This window comes from Phascolarctos cinereus, unplaced genomic scaffold (assembly GCF_003287225.1).
Source record: "Phascolarctos cinereus isolate Bilbo 61053 unplaced genomic scaffold, phaCin_HiC Scaffold_726;HRSCAF=1367, whole genome shotgun sequence".
NCBI lineage: Eukaryota > Metazoa > Chordata > Mammalia > Diprotodontia > Phascolarctidae > Phascolarctos > Phascolarctos cinereus.
The window spans coordinates 312931992-312950975 of NW_027556098.1; the positions used below are offsets into that span (position 1 = coordinate 312931992).

Consider the following 18984-nt stretch of genomic DNA (forward strand, 5'->3'; position numbering starts at 1 on the left):
CCAACCTCTCCTGTCCAATCAGTTACCAGGTCCTGCTGTCCCACCTCCTAATCTAGCGTCCTGCTCTCTGCTCACACTGCTACTGCCACGAGTTCAGTAGATGATCGTCCTGGGCTCCTGAAAGTCTCCAAATATGTGTTCCCATCCTTCCCATCCTCTTCCCCACCCTCCCATCCATCCTTCTCAGGCTGACAGATTAATAATCGGCCTCACTCACGGATCTGGTCAAGTCCCTCCTCTGCTTAAAACCCCTTTCAGCAGCTCTCTGAGGCCCACTAAGTAAAGTTTAAACCTGAGTGCCTGGCACTCAAGGCCTCCCTCTAGCTCCCCTCCCCCCTCCAGATACATTCAATCTTAGATCAATAATCCCCTCCCCCCACTTCTCCACGAACCGGCCAAACTGGAGCACTGTGGCAGAGCCCGCCCCTTGTCTCCTACCCTAGCTCCCATTTCTTTCTCTGTCTAACCCTCCCTCCCCCACATCTCCTGTCTGTTGAATTTCTTCCCTTCAAAACAGATAGCTGCATTTTCCATCCAAACAAAACTCAAAATGCCACCTCTTGAAACCCAGAGGATATATCAGTGACTTGCCCAAGGCCACACAAGGAGCTGAGCTAGAATTCTAATCCAGGTCCTGACTCCCAGGTCCAGGTTTTTCCTATCACTTGCTTTCTCAAGATACCATTCTCCTTTTATCATTATTAAAAATAATTCAGGGAGAGCAGGGTGTCGCAGTGGATAAAGCACCGGCCCTGGAGTCAGGAGGACCTGAGTTCAAATCCAGTCTCAGACCAAACACCTGGCACTTACTGACACTTAGCTGTGTGACCCTAGGCAAGTCACTTAACCCCAATTGCCTCACAAAGAAAAAAATAATAAAATAAAAATTTTTTAAATAAAATAAAAATAATAATCCATATAGAAGACATAGGGCTCTACAGTTGCAAAGCAGTTTATATATGTTTTCCATTTGATCCTTACAGCAGTCCTGTGAGGTATCATCACCTCCATTTTACAGAAGAGGTAACTCAGGCTATGAGAGCTAACTAAAATCAGTTGTCAAAGATGCTCAGACTCCGGACTTCGAGGCCAGGGCTCTTTACACCACATTGCCACTGAAGACTGTGAAAGGATTATTATCCCTCTTTGACAGATGTGGAAACTGAGGATTCCCAAAGGTCACACGATTTAGTCACTGTCAGACCTAGAATTTGAACTTCAGTCCTCTGTCTACCAAATCCAGTTGCCAAGACTGGGTGCCATTTCCCAGGAAGATTAAATGTCTGACCCTGAAGGAATTTCAGACGTTATTTAGTCCTGGGGTTCATTTTATAGATAGGGAAACTGAGGCCTCCTGGAAGCTAGCCCAGATGATCTCAAAGGTCCTTTCTGGCTGTGATATCTGATCTGCCTGAGCTTTCATCCCCTTTTAACCACTGCAGCAGTCAAGCTCTCCCAGGTTTCAGGCCTCTTCCCCAAGGCCACCCCTTATTCCCCTATTCCCATTTTAGACAGCCCAACCATAGAGGCCAAATGGCCACCCCAGAGGTCGTATCTTACCCACCCCCTTGGCTCAGCCCTGGCTCAGAGGTTTGGCCAAGCATGGAAATGAGCAAGAGAAAGGAAATCCATCTGTCTCTCTGCTTCCCTTCCTCCTTTCTCTAGGCTCTTGAAACTTTAAAGAGTCTCGGCTAGAAACTGAGCCCAACTTCATTAAAGTTTAAAGGGCCCAACCCCTGGGGGTGGGGGTGGGGGAATGGGCACAAAGCCAGCTCTGAGGTGGGTACTCTGGCTTTTACCTCTACCAGCCCTTCACCACAAGTCTGAAGAGACACACCCCGGGCCAGTGAATCAGAGCTGGAAGGGGCCAGATGGTCATTAAGGCCAACCACCACACAATATTACACACACACCCCATTTGTCTAGAAGCAGTTTTTAGTCCCCACTAGAGCCTAAGAGGCAGGAGACTGGTGTCTAACTGTTTCTTCCAATAACATGTCTGCCGCGTGACCTTGGGTAAGTCCACTTCTCCCCTGAGAGAAGCCCTTCCAACTCTCTGTTTCTACATTCTGAAGTCTCTTCCAGCTCTGACTCTCTGTGACGTCTCCAACAGTTTCCTTGGCCAGTTTCTATCACAAGCCTAGACCCCTCTCAGGGACATGGTTTACCATCAGATTCCCCAGCTAGGCCAATCTGTACTCAATTCCACCAATCACAGATACCTGCTATGAGCAGGGCACCATGCTAGGCACTTGGGTAGGGAAGAAGGATGAAAACAAAGACTATCCCCACTTTAGGGGAGGATAATCCCCTCCAGTGAACTCCAGCTGGACAAGCTAGCTGGCAGCTCATTCCCTGTCCTGCTCAGACTGGCCTGGAAACTGCAATTTCCAGCAAACTCCAAGGTACAGCTCAAACTCCCTATCTTTCAGGAGGCCTCCCTGGACCAGCCCAGATTTCAGGGATCTCTTTGCTCTCTAACCTGCAGCCATTCTTCAGGGCAGTACTTGATTAAGTTACCTTGTATTGTTTGTTAACTAATAACAGCTCCTGTTTCTACACATTTACAAAGTCAGAGGAAGGGAGGGCAGGGCTTATCATATTCCCCTTTTGTGGATTCAAGAACCAAGGCTGAACTGGACCAGGTTCAAACAGCTACAAGAGGAACCCAGGGCCACTGACTTTTCAAGGCTTTCTACTACAGTATGCCGCCTCTCTGTTATAGATGCGAGAGTCTGGCCTCCCCATTCAGGCTGTGCACACCCTACCCCAAACTCTGAGGCACCGTTTCCTCTTCCTGTCTCCCCACCCCCACAAGATGCTGGGACCTAAACTGATTTTATTTTGTAGTGACCCCCTCCATCTATCAAGGGGGACGTCTCCTGTTGGGCTTAGGGATTATATCGGGTCTCCCTTTCCATCCCCTTTTCTAGGCTAGACAGACTCTAGTTTCATCTTCTTTCAACCTCTGTCCATCTAGTCTAACGATGCCGTATATCTTGGGAATTCAGAGTATCAGTGACTATCTAGCCCAACCTCTCTATTTGATTTATTTTTTCATTGTATGGAGGGGAACGATCAAGCTTAGCCAGCTGTCCTAAACCAGACAGAGACCTCCACTTTTTTAATAGGAAGTCTGCATACTGTAGACAAAAAGTATTTCATCAGTCCACATGGATAGTGCCTGCAGCTTCCATCAACCTCCTTATTTTAACAGAGGAAGAAAGAAAGGAGCAGAGAAGGGGAGTTGCTTGGCCAAACTCACAAAGCAAGTCAGGGTGGCAGAGCTAGATCTCCTAGGCATGCCTGTGAATTTTTGCCACTAAGCCACCACTGGGATCTAGCTCAGATCTGGGCACCAGCGGTATGGGGCCTGGACACAGCTGGAGAGAAGACAATGAAGGTCCTTCAAGCAGATGATGGATGACCACTAGTCAGGGATGTCCTGGAACGGATTCCTATGCAGATTTGTGTCCTGGACCAGATGACATCGGACGTCCCTTCTGTCTCTGAACCAAGGAGTACTTTCCCTGGGGAGCTGCTGCAGGAAAGGACTCAAAGAAAGTGGCTCAACAGAGGAAACTTTAGTCTGGGGCTAGAAGAGAGACCAAGAGGTTTGGACCTTGGTTCAGGAGTAGGTAATACCTTTTCCCACCACAGGACACTTAATCTCCCAAGAGGATGTAAGCTCCTCTGGGGCAGGGGCTGTTTTCCATTTTGTGTCTATCTTCCTGAGGCTGAGCACAGAGGCCTGCAGGAGAGGCAGTAGTAACTCTATTGAAATGAAATTCACAGAGGGGAAAACTGAGGCCCCCAAAATAAATGGAAACAATGACTAATCTAGGAGGCTGTGACCCCAGGGCATAGCAGAATGTGAATCTGCTAGAAGGTGGGAGGAGAAGAATAGGAGAGCCAGGGGAGTGGAGATGGGTATATAGGTGCCTTCCACCTCTACTGCAGTGAGGGTAAAGAGAAACCATGTACCTTCATAGCAGAGGGCACCAATACTGTATTTCATTCTAGAAAGAAAAAGCATGTGAATTTGACCTCTCTTTCAAACTTTTCTCTCACACACACACACACACACACACACACACACACACACCCCCCTCCACCCCAGCCAGGCCAATCTAACCTCTAGGCTAACCGGGCCCTCCACACAGCAAGGATACCTTTTCCAATCCTCCAAACCTATTCATCCTTCCCATTCCTCCTGACCACCTCGATCTACCATGACCTCTACCAACCTTGAGAGTGCAGAGATACAGATGGCTCTATAGTTATCTGTATGAATCATGTCTCCTATTCAAATTGGGGACTCCCCAAGGACTGGACCATTTCTCCTCCAACTCTGCGTCCCCAGAGAACAAGAGTATCTGGATATGTTTCCATCTCCCTTCAAGGGGACAGCAAGATTTGATCTGTTCCTGTCTCCCTATAAGGCAGCCTAATGCAAGACCTGGGAACACAGAACCCAGTAAAATGAAATGAATGGAGCACGGATGGGGGGAAGTATCTGGATCTATAATTTCATCAGTATAGCAAACTCTCCTCTGCTAATTTAGATAGGCAACCTATAACATCAAGAGAGTAGCCTGGGTCCTGAGAAGGTAAGGGAGAATCTCATAGCCACAAAGCATCAGAGGCAGCTGGACCTGAATGATGGCTGTCCTGATTCTGAGATGGGTTCTCTGTCCCTAAAGCCTCACTGTCTTCATGAACGAACATACACTATCCTATTATTTGGGGATGGAGTATGGAAGCTTCTCTGAATTCTCTAGTAACAGCAGCATGACCTCCAAACCCAAACATTTAGTCCCTGGTTACTGAAGGGACGTAACCCAGAGATCAGGGCGGGGGGGGGGGAGGGTGCAGCTGATTTGGAGGAACAACTCAAGGGGCAGGCAAGAGGGAGGAGCAGTCCCAAAATCTCTGCTACCTAAAGGAATCGAATCTCTTATCTGGTCCTGAATGCACTGTATGTCAATATGAACTGAGAGGACCCAGACCTGAGGATGAAGGTCCCCTAACTCCAACCTTAGGTAACTAGGTGGCACAGTAGACAGAGTATTAGACTTAGATTCGGGAAGATGAGTCAAAATCTTGCCTCAGATACTTACTAGTTCTGTGACCCTGGACAAGTCACTTAACTTCCTCCTCTCAGTTTCCTCATCTGTAAAATGGGAATAATAACAGCACCTTCCCCACAAGATTATTGTGAAAATCAAGTGAGATAATGTTTGTAAAGTGCTTTGTAAACATAAAAGTATTATATAAGTGCTATCTTTTTTTAAAATTACTATTACTTTCAATTTACTCTCAACCAGGCCCTGGGCTGTCTCCATCCATTCATACAAATGGTCCCTATGCATCTATGCCTTGTAACATTTGTAAGGAGAAACAATCCAAGCAGAGAAACAAGAAGAAAGAACCTCGAACTAGGCTTCCCAAAGAAATCTAGGTTTGAGTTAAGACTCCACACCCTGTAATTCCCTTGAGCCTCAGTTTCCTAATCTATAAAATGGGTATAATTCTACTTGTACAACAACTTCTCTCACAGGGTTGTTAGGAAGAAAGCATTCTGTAAACTTTACAGAGGTATATCAATAATAATAACCATGACAACAGACCACATTTATATCACATTTTAAGACTGGCAAAATGACTCTCATATATTATCTCACTTGATCCTGAAAACAACCCTGTGAGTTAGTTGCTCTTATTTTACACAGGAAAAAACTAAAGCTGAGAGGTTTAGTGACAAAAAGCTAGTCAGGACTAAGTCCTGTTTTCCTCACTCTAAGTCCAGCTCTTTACCCACATCCTGGGGAGTTAAGGGGCCTGCCCCCCTCACCAAAGGACCTGAAGAAGGGGGATAATCAGGAAACTTAGGGCCCAGCCCTGTTTCTGCCACTTACTGGGTGACTCTAGACAGGTCTTTTTCTCTTTCTCAAGGTATCAATAGCCTCATCTTTAAAATGAGGATGGTCATACCTGTCTGCCCTGTCTCCCTTCCTGGCTGGCAGGAAAGTATAGAGGTGTAAATCTTGGTTCAATCTTTCTAACTTGAGCTGTCTAGAAATACAGTGGGCTGTTGCTTATTGAGGTAATAAGCTTCCCTCTAGATGACCACTTTTCAGGGATATTGTAGTAAGAATTCCCAAGGGCAGCTAGGTGGTGTAGTGGATAGAGCACCAGCCTTGGAGTCAGACCCGAGTTCAAATCTGGTCTCAGACACTTGACACTGTGTGATCTTGAGCAAGTCACTTAACCCAGATTGGGTTACATCAATGGGTTGTATTAGATGCTTCTAAAAGTGCTACGGAGGGGGCAGCTAGGTGGCGCAGTGAACAGAGCTCTGGCCTTGGAATCAGGAGGACCTGAGTTCAAATCCAGCCTCAGACACTTAACACTTAACTAGCTGTGTTACCCTGGGGCAAGTCACTTAACCCCGACTGCCTCACCAAAAAAAGCAATAAATAAATAATTAAAAAGTGCTTTTGGCCCTGAGACTATATCATGATGGTCAACTGAGGTGACGGTCAGAAGGGATGAGACATGGGAAGCCCAAGAGGAACAAAAGGTATGTTCAGTAGTCATCTCCTGCCCTCTCCACACACACTCTTAACCTATTCAGACTACTTCTTCCCTCCCCGTCCTTGGAAGTCTCCGTGTGGTAAAAGGCCAGAAGTTCTGGGAAATAAAAAAAGCATCAGGACTCAGCCCTCCTCATTCCCTTCCTCTATCTACACCTGGTAGACTTCTAAGTCACCTTAAACAATAAAAGGTGCATATCTCTCTCAGCAGCCCTTGCTGCAGGGAGCTGCCCTGGGCCCACACAAGCTGCTAGCTCTTCTGCAGCAATATGCCTGCCTTCTAACCCCTCGAGAAGCCTGAAGTAGTAAAGAATCAGTGAGAGCAAGCAAAACTGGCATACAGCAAGAGCCAACAGGGCTCCAAGACCACGCATGGGCCAGATCGTGATGCCCAAGCCTGATCACAGAAACAACATGGAGACTGCACAAGCTGCCCAGGGCCTTCAAGGAAAGAGTTGGTAGCCAGTGTCAGAGGGCTACAAGTGTTCCTAATAGTAACAAATCTTACTGTGCAGGGACTGTTTACAATGTTTCCTCTAAGTACCATAAAGTCACTGCAGAGAGAGCAGCCCCACGGGCCACTGAGCCCCCATCCAAATGATAGAGAAGGGAGGAAAATGAGGAAAACACTTTGAACGTTTTTATTTGTGTTAAATAAGGCCTCTAACTGCCCACAAAGAACAGGGGAGGTTCAAATTCCACAACAGCTCTCGCCTCTCACCCCTCCTGCTTCTATCACTGTCCTAGGACGGGATCTCTGTGGACTCTGTGCAGATGCAGACCTTTACAGTCTGCACATGCACCGCCTCCTGCCTCCGCCTCCAATACATCCTTCCAACCACTGCCATTCATCTGGCCGTGTCCCTCCTCGCAAATCTTCAGGGGCTCTCTAGCTCAAACTCTTGTCTGGCATTCAATGCCTTTGAAACAGGCCTCTTTCCTGTCTTCGCTCATACTCTTGCTCTGCACCAAAGAGCACATACTAGCCAGAGGAGAAACTTGGGCAGCTCAGTGGCACAGTGGATATAGAACACTGGCCTTGGAATCTGGAAGACTCATCTTCATGAGTTCAAATCCAGCCTCAGACACTTAATAGCTGTGACCCTAGGGCAAGTCATTTAACCTCATTTGCCTCAGTTTCTTCATCTGTAAAATGAGCTAGAGATGCACAAACCACTCCAGGATCTCTGCCAGTAAGACCTAAAACTAATTCACAAAGAGCCAGACAAGACCGAAACGATTTAACAACAAAAGCCAGAAGAGAACGTGCTCCTACCCAGAATGGGCCCTCTCAACTCTACTTGGAGCCTTCTTCTTTCTCCTCCTTCTTTTCTTAATCTTTTAAATTCCTTCTACCCATCATTAAGGCCCACCTCAAACAGTGCTTTTGCCAGGAAGGCTCTTCTGATCTCACGTAGTTTTTTGTACCTTTCTAGCACGTTCAATATATAAAACAGTACTGTGTATAACTGTTGGCAACGCACCCCATTCCAGCCGACTGCAAACTCCATGAAGACAGGAGACAAGTCTTATCTAAACGCTGTATCTCTGTGGGTGTCCAGCACAAGGCTCTGCCCACAGTGCACATGTAATAAGTGTGTGAGAGGAATAATATTCTTACTTGCATCACTAGCTCTAGGAACCCTCACGCCTCTGCCCACCAGCTTCTCAAGTCTCAGGCCAGATCACGCCTTCTGGAGGAGGCCTTTCCTGGGGATCTCTCGGCGCCAACCCCTCCCCCTTTCAGAATGCCTCTGTATACTCTTGATAATTTGTATCTGTACCTCGATATTTACATGCAGTCTCTTCTGTTAGAATGTAGGCTCCTGGAGGGCAGAGACTGACTGATTCACCTTTCTATTTGTCTAGCACTTATTAAGTGCTTAATAAACACTTCATAAAAAATGGCTTCTTGGAGAAGGGGATAAGAAAAGGGGGAAGGACAGAAGAGAGAGCAGATTGGGGGAAGGGCCATTCAGAATCACACTGGCTCGGGGTGGAGGAGGGAAGAGATGGGGAGAAAATCGGGAACTCAAAATCTTGTGGAACTGAATGTTGAAAACTAAAAATAAATAAACAAAAAGTAAAAAAAAAAAGAAAAGGCTTCTTGATAGACCGCTTTCCCAAAGGCTGTCTTCATGCCTGACATGAACAGTCCTCCCTCCTTACCTCTGCCCCTCAGAATCCTTAGCTTCCTTTGAAGATTTGGCTCAGGTATCACCTCCTCCTGGAAGCTTTCCCTGATTCTCTTTATCTGTTTAAATGCTATAACCAGGACAATAAAGGCTGCTTACAGGCGGGGCCTCATCCTTCTTGTCTTTGTATTCCCCACACCAGCAGGAACCTGGTACATCATAAATGTCTAACTGAATTACCTGTCAGAAAGCCTCAAGACCCTAGTAGATAGACCAAGCTCTTTCCATGAGGGCTAAACCCTTCTTTCCTTCAGCTTCAAGCACAGAGTTCTGCACAGTGGAGGGATGGCATCAATCTTGTTGAACTGAATTAAAATCCCAGCCTCAGACAACAGAAGAGCCTTCAGAGGTCCTGCTGAGGGATTAAGGGCCAAAAGAAGGCCAGAGAGGTCATGCTTCTCCCCTCCCCAGAGCCCCTCCTAGACCTGCATCTGTTCCTCCCTTAGGGTCTGTAGCCCCTGCTGCCAGGGTTATAGTGTCAACTGCCCTGGGAGGAGCTCTGAAAGCACAGCAAGTGTGTCTCCTGCCAGAGAAAACACTTGTTGAAATGAATTGCTCCCTCTATAGCCCACAGTCCACTGGAGGAGGGTCTCAGATTCCATACAATTCAATAAATATTTATTAAGCCATTATTACGTGCAAGGCTGAGATATAAACACAAAAACCAAAGCATCTTTCCCCTCGCGCTTACAGGCGGAGCCAGGACAGGGGTTGGGAGGGTGGCCCAAGGCGTTAAAATTATGGTACCTGGATCAGGTCAGCCTGACCTGAGGTCAGTGAATCCCCACCTCTGCTCCTACTTCTGAGAAGGAGAGACGCTAACAGGAAGCCCAGAGAGAGACAGATACGTAGAGAAAGATGCCAGAAAATAAGGCCTGGGACCTGAAGGGAGGGGAAGAGAAGCTGTTGCCCAGCTCTGAAATTTCATGGTAGGATGTGCAGAAGGCATGGGGCAGATCTCCAGGGAAGGAAAGGGGGACAACTGTTATCTCATGGAACCCTCTCCTGGGGGAGGGACCATTCCTAGTTCCTGAATACTGAGTATCCTAGTCAAGGTCAGGAATGTCAGAGTAATGGAATGGGACTCAGGAGAACCAGGTTCACCACCCATTTGCTGGCTAACCCTAGGTGACCCTATGCTGCACCATGGCCACCATCTATAAGCTGCTGGGGATCATCTCCAAGGGTCTTCCCACATCTGACAATCTATATGTTCTATGGTTCTTTCTTGCTCTGATATCCTACCCACATAGCCTCCCCAAGGCCCACAACTACCCTCATTTTCCCCATCCCCCATCCCTTTTGCAAGCTGGGCGATAGGCTAGCCACTCCACACTTCCTCACCCACTTCTCTGCAAGAAGCCAGTGGGAGGCTGCAGAGGACAGGGCTGGCAAAAGGAGAGAATTTGGGGGTTCTTAATCCAGTTTGTGTCACAGACCCCTTTGGGTTTTGGTAGTCTGGTGAAGCCCATATGCTCCTTCTCAGAATCATGGTTTTAAATAAAATATATAGGATTACAAAAGAAACATTATATTGAAATACAGCTTTCAAAAAACAAGTTCCCAGACTTCAGGTTAAGAATCCTCAGGCTTGTGCTGCACAAGACACAAGGCCCAGGAGTACCCCAGGTATGGATAACTGGTCTCTACAAGAGGATAAACTTCTCTGAGGGTATCAAGAAATCACAGGATTGGAACTGGAAAGGACCTAAGTTCAACTTCATTTTACAAGTGAGGAAACCAAGGTTCCTCCCCAATGGGAGGAAGCTGAGGAGGAAGGACCTCAGATACAATAGCTATCACTTAGCAGGAGAGCCTAAAGTGTGGAGATACCTTCACTTGAGGGGCATGTCCCTGTCCCCAACGAGAGAAAAAGTTTTGTGAGGCTAAACAGTAAGAGATGTGAAATGATAGGAAAGAAGAAAGTTCCCCGCTAGGCAGAAGTGTCCCTGACATGCACACTCAGAAAGAAATAGCTGCCAACAGCTTCCATTCCATAGGATGGAGCTCCCCATTCTACAGCTAGGAGAGAAGGGTGGGTATGCGCGCGTGCGTGCGTGTGTGTGTGTGTGTGTGTGTGTGTGTGTGTGTGTGTGTGTGTGTGAAATTAGAGGGATCAAGGGTCAATGGACAAAGACAGAAAAAGATCCCCAACCTCAGGGAGCCCCCAGCCCAAGTTAGAAGATGTGGCCCCCCCCACCTCTAGGATGTGAGTACAAAATACAAGCAGTTCAAAGAGACAAAGGGCCAAAGGGGTGAATGGAACCCAAAAAGCTTTCCACTGAAGGCGAGCCAAGAGTTGAGAGTTCAAAAGGAATTGGACTCACAGAAGGGCACCCCCTCCCTTCCTGCCCCCTAGAATGGTTCTGCAGTCCCAAGGTACTAAATTAATGAGAAGGAATATTGTGTCACTCCTAACCCAAATAATCACAAACCTGACAACTGTTAGTCAGGCAATTAGCATTTATTAAACACTTATTATATGCCACACACCCTAAGCACTTTTAAAGGCTTGTATGTATCACCTCACCTGAGACATTGTACCCTGTCAGGTAGGCTATGGCAGACCCTGTTATCCCCATATTAGAGATGACTAGAGTGTGGTTCAAGGGAGATGGCCCACGGTCACAGAGCTGGCATGTGACAGAACAGGATAAACCTAGGTCTTTCCTGAAATCAATCCTAGCCCTCCAACTATGCCACAAGGCTTGGGGTAGATGTAGGGTTTCTTTTCCCCATGCCCTGAGCTCTGCAAACATCTCACTAGCCCTGTCCTTGTACTGACAGCTCTGAGGGGAACCAGCCCTTGAGGGAAGGCCATTAGCTGCAGAGGAATAATTAGGAGGCCTAGCAATCCTCCCTACCATGGAAATCTTTCCTGGTTGAACCACAGACAACCTCTGCTCTGCCCAGGCCAATATGAGCAAGTAAAAAACCTGTCAAGAGCTGCTGGACTCATGAGATGCCTGGTGGCGGGTGACACTGGAGGGCTGGGAGGCCCAGCTGAAGAGTGGAGGTGAGAGAACACCCGTGCAAAAGGAGGGGGAATCAGGGCAGGAAAACTTGCTTTTGAAAGATTTACAAGGGAAAATTCAAAGAGTGAGGGAGATTTCTGGGAGAATGGGAACAGAATCTCAACAGAACCAGGTTCTGAGGAGCTATTCTGCCTAAGTAACCAAGACCAGGCACAAGGAAGTTGGAAAGGAAGAGGGCCTGGGGTATGGAACAATGAGGGCTGAGGGAGTGGGTAAGAGCAGCTTCCCACCTATGACAGGAAAAAAACATCAAGAGATCTGAATTCAGGTCCTGCCCATTCTCACAGACTAGATGTTGGATACTGGCCAAATCATTTCCCTTTCCTTGCCTGAATTTTTCCCATCTGTAAAATGGGTATACGGCTGCATGTACTGCACAATTCACAGGGTTGTTGTGAGGAAATAGTTTTGTAAGCTATAAGGCAATATGAAACCAGGAGTTACTGTCATTAAGAGAAAGTCTCAGGGAGCCAAGTAGAGTACCATGGCAGGATGGGGAAAGAACCCTGGGCTGAGAGATTTGGCACCGTGTCCTGGCTCTGCCATCAACTCACTGTATGACTGAGCCTCAGTCTCCTCCTCTGCAAGCTACTTACTGATAATGCATGACCTCCCTACCGAAAGGTGTTGGGGAAAAAAGTGCTTTGTGAAACCATGAAGTGTTGCAGAATGAAGAGTGATTATCTTTAGGGAGAAGAGACAACTTCTCAAGGAACTGGGCAGTTGGGATGAGGAAAGTGGGCTGGAGGCTAGAACCAAGCTGGAGTTCTGGCTCCATCAGGGGCTTACTGGGGTGATCTTGGGCAAGCCTACAACTCTCTGTGGGCCTCAGTTTCCCCATTTTATTCATAACTACTATTGGGTTATAAATAGCTTCCAAGATCCTTCTAGCTCTAGGGTTTTATGAGTCATGGAGATTCCAAGCCTGAGAGGTCATAGGCCAGGACCCAGTATCATCTCTCCCAACCTCATCTTCTCCTTCTCCCCACACTCTCCTCCTGATGTCCTTTCAGAGAACAGTGGCAGTGCTGCTGGCCCAGGCGGGGCCCTTACCTTGATCTTGTGAAGGGGCCGGTCTAACTCCAAAGCCTGCACCCACACCCCGAGGCCGCCCTTGCTGTAGGTCAGGTTCCAGCCTGCTTCAGCCTCACACTCAGCTCTGAAGTTCTGGAAGTCATGGTCATCGGGCACTTGCACGCTGTCTCTGCCCAGTGCTGGTCGGGGGGCCTGGGGTCCATCAGGATCTGAGGACTCCATGGAGAAGGGGGGATGCGAGGGGGGTGGAACCACCAGGGCCCAGGTCCTCACCCAGGCAGAACCCTCTGCCAAGGCTGACTCAGCCTTCCCCGGACCTGAAAGACCGGTTTGGGGATTGGAGTGAGCAGGGGAACTTAGAGGATGAAGACAGGAGGCAGAGGAAGTTGGGAGGGGGAGGGCAGGAATACTGTGTCCCATTAGCAGAGGGACACATCTCATCTCTCTTGGTAGGATGGGGGCAGGGATAAGAGAAGGCTGGGAAAGTGACAGGAGTCCAGGATTAGGGCAAGAACAGACAAAAAAATGGACCCTACCAGTGCATCCATTCCCAACCAGGAGGGAGAGTGAGTCCCCAGATGAGCCCAGAGAGAGGCACCTGGCACCCTGGAGCCCTCTGGGGACAATACCAAATCTCACCTCCAGGGGAGAACAAAGCAAAAAAGAGACTGGTGAGTCTGGGAGGTGGGGCAAAGGGAGACCCTAGTAGGAGAGGTCCTAGGAAACAGAAGGGACAGTAGGATCTCAAGTCATTTGAAAGAGAATGAGGATATGAAAGAAGAGAATTGAGGGGGAGTCTTGGGGCATAGGTGAGAAACATGAGATACTCAAGGGCCTGAGGAATGACAATTGAGACACCAAGAGGGAAAGGAGAACCTAGGAGACACTGAGGAAAGTGACAGGGAAGAAAGAGAGGATATGAGGCCCGATATAACGGTGCAAGAAAATCCTGAGAGCTGAGTGAAATAAAGGCAAGTCTAGGCTCCTGGAGAGCAGAAACAGGCACAGAGGCGACCCCAGGGACAAGGCAGGGGGAGTTCCAAGGAAATCTTCGGGACAGAGGGGTCCCCTGAGCTAGAATGACCAAGGGAATTCCCGGGCCTCAGGAACAGGGAAAGCCGGAAACTTGTCGAGGTCAGCAAGGGAGAGATTCAGAGGGAGAATTAGAGATAGAGGGGACTCGAAGATGGTGAGAACAGAGGAGGCTCCCAGAGGGAGGACTTTGGGACAGGGTGTCCTGGAGACAAGACAGATGAGAGCAGATCCTGGAAGGCTGGCAGGGTCTCTAGGGACAGAGGGCGCTCCAGGTTAGCAGGGCAGGACAGGGGTGCTGAGGGGCTGGAGGGGAGGATGGAGAAAGGGTTGGGATGGTCCTCTCTCGGAACCCAAAGGGGCCCGGAGCTGCGACTAACTCTACCTGCAGGGGCTGCGTGCGCGAAGATGGAGGGCTGGGGGGGACGGGGACGGGACAGGGATGGGCCCCGCGCAGCCCCCTCCGGCCCCGGCCCGGCCAGGCATCTCACCTGCTCCGGCGGCCGCCCCCGCCCAGGCCCGGGGTGCAAGAGTCTCCGCCTCTGCTGCCGCTGTCGGAGCAACCCGGGGCCGCTGCTTCTCCGAGAGGGCGAGGGGACTGGGCTCGGAAGCTGCCGCGCGCCCGACTCCCGGCCCTTCGGCAGCCCTCCTCCCGCGGACCCCTCCCGGCCCCCGAGCCGGCGCCCTCCAGCTGGGGTTTTTCCAAGCTGCGGAGGTGAAGCTGATGAGCCGCCCGCCCGCCCGCAGCCCAGCCCCGCCCCGCCCTCCCCCCCGGGTCCTAGCGCCCGCCCACACCGCACCTCTCCACCGCCACCCACCGCGACACTGCCTCCTTCCCCAGCTCCGCCCCACCCCGCCCCGCCCGGCCCCTCCCGAGGTGAGAGGGCTGAGGGGCTGGGGGCCAGGTGCGTTGGGTAGGAGTGGAGGCGCGGGAAAAGGAGGTGGGAGGGGGGAAGGGGGCTGAAAAAGGGGAGGCGCCTGGAGAGACCGGAGTCGGGGGCGGGATGGCCCGGGTGGGATGGAGTTAGAGAGACCGAGAAAGGGAGAGGATGGTATTCACGGAGAGCCAGAGTTGGTGCCAGTTGAGGAGTGGGGCACGGGATCTCGAGATCTGGAGCTCGAAAGGATTTGAGAGATCGCCTAATCGAACTCCCTCATTTTACAGAGGAGGAGGAGAAGGAGGAGGAGGAGGAGAGTTAGGGAGGGACCTGAGGAGGGGGAGGAGGGAGGAGGAAAGAAAGGAAAGGGAAGAAGGGGAGGGGAAAGGGGAGAAGTTGGGGAGGAGAGGAAGAAGAGGGGGAGGGAAGGAGAGAAAATAGGAAAGAGGGAGAGAACAGGGGGAGGGGAAGAAGGGGGAGGGGAGAGAAGGGAGATTACAGGGAGATGGGGAGGGGAGAAAAGAGGCAGGTTAGAGGGGGGAAAGGAAGACAGAAGAGAAGAGGGGAGGGAAGAGGAGGGAAAGTGGGGGAGGGGAGAAGAGAGGGGAAAGGGGGGCAGAAAGGAGGGAGAAGAGGAGGGAAGAAGGTGTTAAGAGGGGGAGTAGGTTAGACCGAAGAGGGTGGGGGGAGCAAACCAGGAAATCCTTGACCCCTATGAGTGGGGTCAGAGGGCACCAAAGGCAGCTAGTGTTCTTGCACTTGATACCTCTCCAGAAACAAAGGCCTACACTAAATGTTGACAGATATACATTTAGACCATCACATTGAACATAGATTAGATAAGAACAGCAGCTTCTAATTCTATATCCCTTTAAGGCTACTTTCCTCTGAGGCATATGGGACAAATATTATCATCCCATTTTACAGAGTTTGAGAAAACTGAGGCCCAGAGAGAGGAAGGCACTTACTTGCCCCAAGGTCACACACATAAAAAAAGGTAGTTGAGCTGGAAGCCCTGTGGCTCTCATCTGATATTCCTGGCCAGTCCAATGATGACAACCACACAAAGCCCACCAGCATTGGAGGCAGAGGTAGAACCCATACCACTTGGCTCCCAGTCTGGGTATTTCCCCCTCTTACCTCACCATTCATCAAGTGCATAGTGATCATAGGATTTAGAACTAGACTTCAATACAACAAACATTTAACACTTACTAGATGTAAGTGCTGTCCACTTTCTGAAACTTAGTTTCCTCATCTCTAAAATGATTGGGTTGGGTTCCAGTCCTGAAAGTTTAGGTTCTACAAGAAACCTAAGATTGCTGCTGCTGCTAAATTTTGTAAAATTGTGAGGATCAACTGGGGTAACTCGTAAAGTGCTTTTCAGACCTTAATGTGCTATATAAATGCTCACTGTAATAGTAATAATAGTAAAAGCTTACATCTCTATAGCATTTTAAGGCATACAAAATTCTCCAAAAAAGGGGGGAGGGGAGGAGGCAGTAAGGCACTTGACCTTCCTGACAACAGGCAGGCAAGAATCATTACCACCATTTTGCAAATGAGGAAACAGGCTCAGAGAAGGTAAACCCCATGCCTAAGGTCACACAACTAGTAAATGTTGGGGCTGACAACTTTGATCAAGGTCTCAGAGGCCTCCAACTCCAGCTTTCTTTTCATTCCCCCAAGCTGCTGAACAGAGCTAAAAGGAATCCTTGAGCCCAGCCAACCCTTTCATCTTACATCGGAGGAAACTGAGTCCCAGAAAGGGACAGGGACTTTGTCCAAGCTTCTGATTTCTGGAATCCTGGGCTGTCCTGTTCTGACTCTAGTCTAGGTGGCCAGGTATGTGTGACCTGGGGAAGATGATGAGTCTAATCCTCAGTGGGCCTCTCCCATTTTCCCACCCCCCCACTAGGGCCTGAAAGGTGTAAAGCTAAACCAGAGCAGAATTCTTTCTGGAGAGTTCTAATAGAAAGACCAGGGGTGGCTGTGGTAGGTGATCGGAAGTAGCTGTGTTCCTAAAGAGTTGTAGGCACCCAGGAACCTTGGTGCAGCTGAGTATATTTTAAGCACATCCAAGGCACTGGGACCCAAACAAGCCCTACAGGGAACCCCTTCTGTAAATGGAAAAATTCTTCTGTAAAGCAAATTATGATTCCTTGCTTGACCTGTCTGACAAAATTGCAACTGTTTATAGATAGGTTCTCTAGAACTAGGTGTACTTGTATTTCTCTTTTACCCATTAATTGTTTTTAACATAACTAATGATTTATAATTGGATTATTAATTCATATATTACAATATGTATTTTCAGTTAGAACTAGACTGTACTATGGCCAGCATTTTACAATGGATAGGGTGTGGTGCAAAGATGAATAAAAAAAAATCTTACGGGAAGCTAGGAGACTTAGCCAGTGGTTGTCACCAACTTGCTGTTTGACCTTGGTTAAGTCACTTGACCTCTTGGGGCCATGGTTTTCCTTTCAACAAAATGAAGGAACCGGACTGGATATTCACTAAGGTCATCTTTGAGGTCTAACATGTCAGTGAGTCAGTCCACAAGCATTTATTATGTGCTTATTACCTGCCAGCCTACAGAGACACCACAGATGCAAGGAAAGGCAGAAATCCAGAGTGAGCAGATGCCACTGTGTTCTAACAGTTCTAGTGAGCAGCTGCAGACTTTGGGCAAGTCATTTACCTTATTATGGGCCTCAGATCTGGAGATTACGCCTTCATTCGCTGATCCTTCCCAGAACACGGAACCAGGGTTTACTTTAGGACTCTTACCAATGTGAGAGACTGACTGGCTGAGAGCACTTGAAGAGGCAAAGGTAATACAAAGACTTCCTGACCTCCACTGGCAGTAAGGGGGAAGGAGTAGGTGGGGGATGTGGCGGGGAGGGTCCTTTCTCCAGTCCTTCTACTTCAGCCTAGGAGTCTTCCTGAGGGAAGGTGCTGCCCTTAGATTCAAGAGTGGGCAGGGGGAGAGGAATGCAGGCCTATTCCTCTGTGAGCCAGCCCCCCCTCCAAAGAGCAGAAGGCAACCCCCCCCCCCCCCCCCGCCCTTAGGAAACACCTAGTTTTGTAGGAGACAATAAAGCAAACACAGGTGGAGAACACAGAGGAACAGAAGTTATTGCCCAAAGCCAAACAGAGATTAACCATTAACAGATTGCTCAAGTCCCAGGGAAGGGTTGTCCAGGGAAACAGAAGAGGCATTCTGTTCACAAAGTGTTTTCTCAGTATCTCCCTAGGAGCCTGGAGGGGGGGGGGGGAAGGGCAGGGCAGAAGTAGAGGCAGACAGAGTAGGGAGAGCTGTGGGGAGCACCTTTAGCCGATTATCAAATACATTGTCCTCTTTTCCCAGTAATGCCCCTTCACTGTAAGAGTCCCCCTGCTCGACCTGTGTGACCTTTGACTTTCTGCTCTCAGGGCATCCCAGGCTCCCTCCCTTTCAGTAAAATGACCCGGTCAGAATAGATCCTCGATCCTGTCGGAGCCCTCTTCCAGTTCTAAGTCTTTGGATCTTTTCTAGTGCAGTTAACTAGGTATTCTCCTCTGGAACTCTTTTGTTCCCATTTGATCTGCGGAGAAACTGAGGGTCCAAGAAGGAAAGCAACTGGCAGAAACCCTAGGCAAAGGCCAAAACTAGAACGTAGGGCTTTCAGGTTCCAGCCCAGGGCTCTTTGCCTATACAACAGTTCTCTGAGGACCTGCTTTTAATTCAGTCATTCATTCCTTTGTTCATTAATTCATTAAAGAAACATTTATTGACACCGAACCTTCTCCCTCCCCTCTTCACATCTGGTTTTAAAATAGATACCAAGAATCTACAGTGAATCAGTGGCAGCAGATTCACAAGTCCTGGGCTAGAACCCAGGTTCTAGTTCTGTTTCAGACCAGTTATGTAACCTGGACTAAGTCTTCAATCTACCTCTGTTTCCTTAGAGCTGGATTGACTAGTTTTAATATCATCCACACTCAGTGGAAGCAAGCAATACCAGAGAGAATACTGAGAGAAGGGAAGGAAAGGGCCTGGGACCAACCTTGGCTGATCAGGTCGGAGGAAATGTTAGGAGGAAAATTCTGCTCTTACCATCCAGACAGACAGAGGGTGGGAAAGGGCTGCCTCAGTGTCCTCCCGACTCTAGAAGACAGGGAGAAGATTCTCCCTGTCCCCTCCTCCCCCCACCCCCTCCTTTGGGAT

At 49.0% G+C, this 18984-nt stretch overlaps 1 protein-coding gene and 1 non-coding gene across 3 annotated transcripts in view; both read right to left on the reverse strand.

Annotated features, from left to right (window-relative positions):
* STARD10 (StAR related lipid transfer domain containing 10) overlaps nucleotides 1-18951 on the reverse strand; it is a 40413-nt gene extending 21462 nt beyond the window's left edge. Inside the window, exons 1-2 of one of the 2 annotated variants that reach the window (XM_020989646.2) lie at nucleotides 18874-18951; nucleotides 12880-13178 (exon numbers count right to left, since the gene is read on the reverse strand). In XM_020989646.2, the coding sequence (XP_020845305.1) occupies nucleotides 12880-13083 (204 nt within the window). In that variant the 5' untranslated portion in view covers nucleotides 13084-13178; nucleotides 18874-18951. Of the gene's footprint in view, nucleotides 1-12879; nucleotides 13179-14384; nucleotides 14600-18873 lie in introns of those variants that run through there. The other variant, XM_020989645.2, reaches the window with a different exon arrangement.
* On the reverse strand, nucleotides 3060-3198 carry LOC144454680 (small Cajal body-specific RNA 3). The gene has a single exon (XR_013483190.1).
* Nucleotides 18952-18984: the final 33 nt, after the last annotated feature.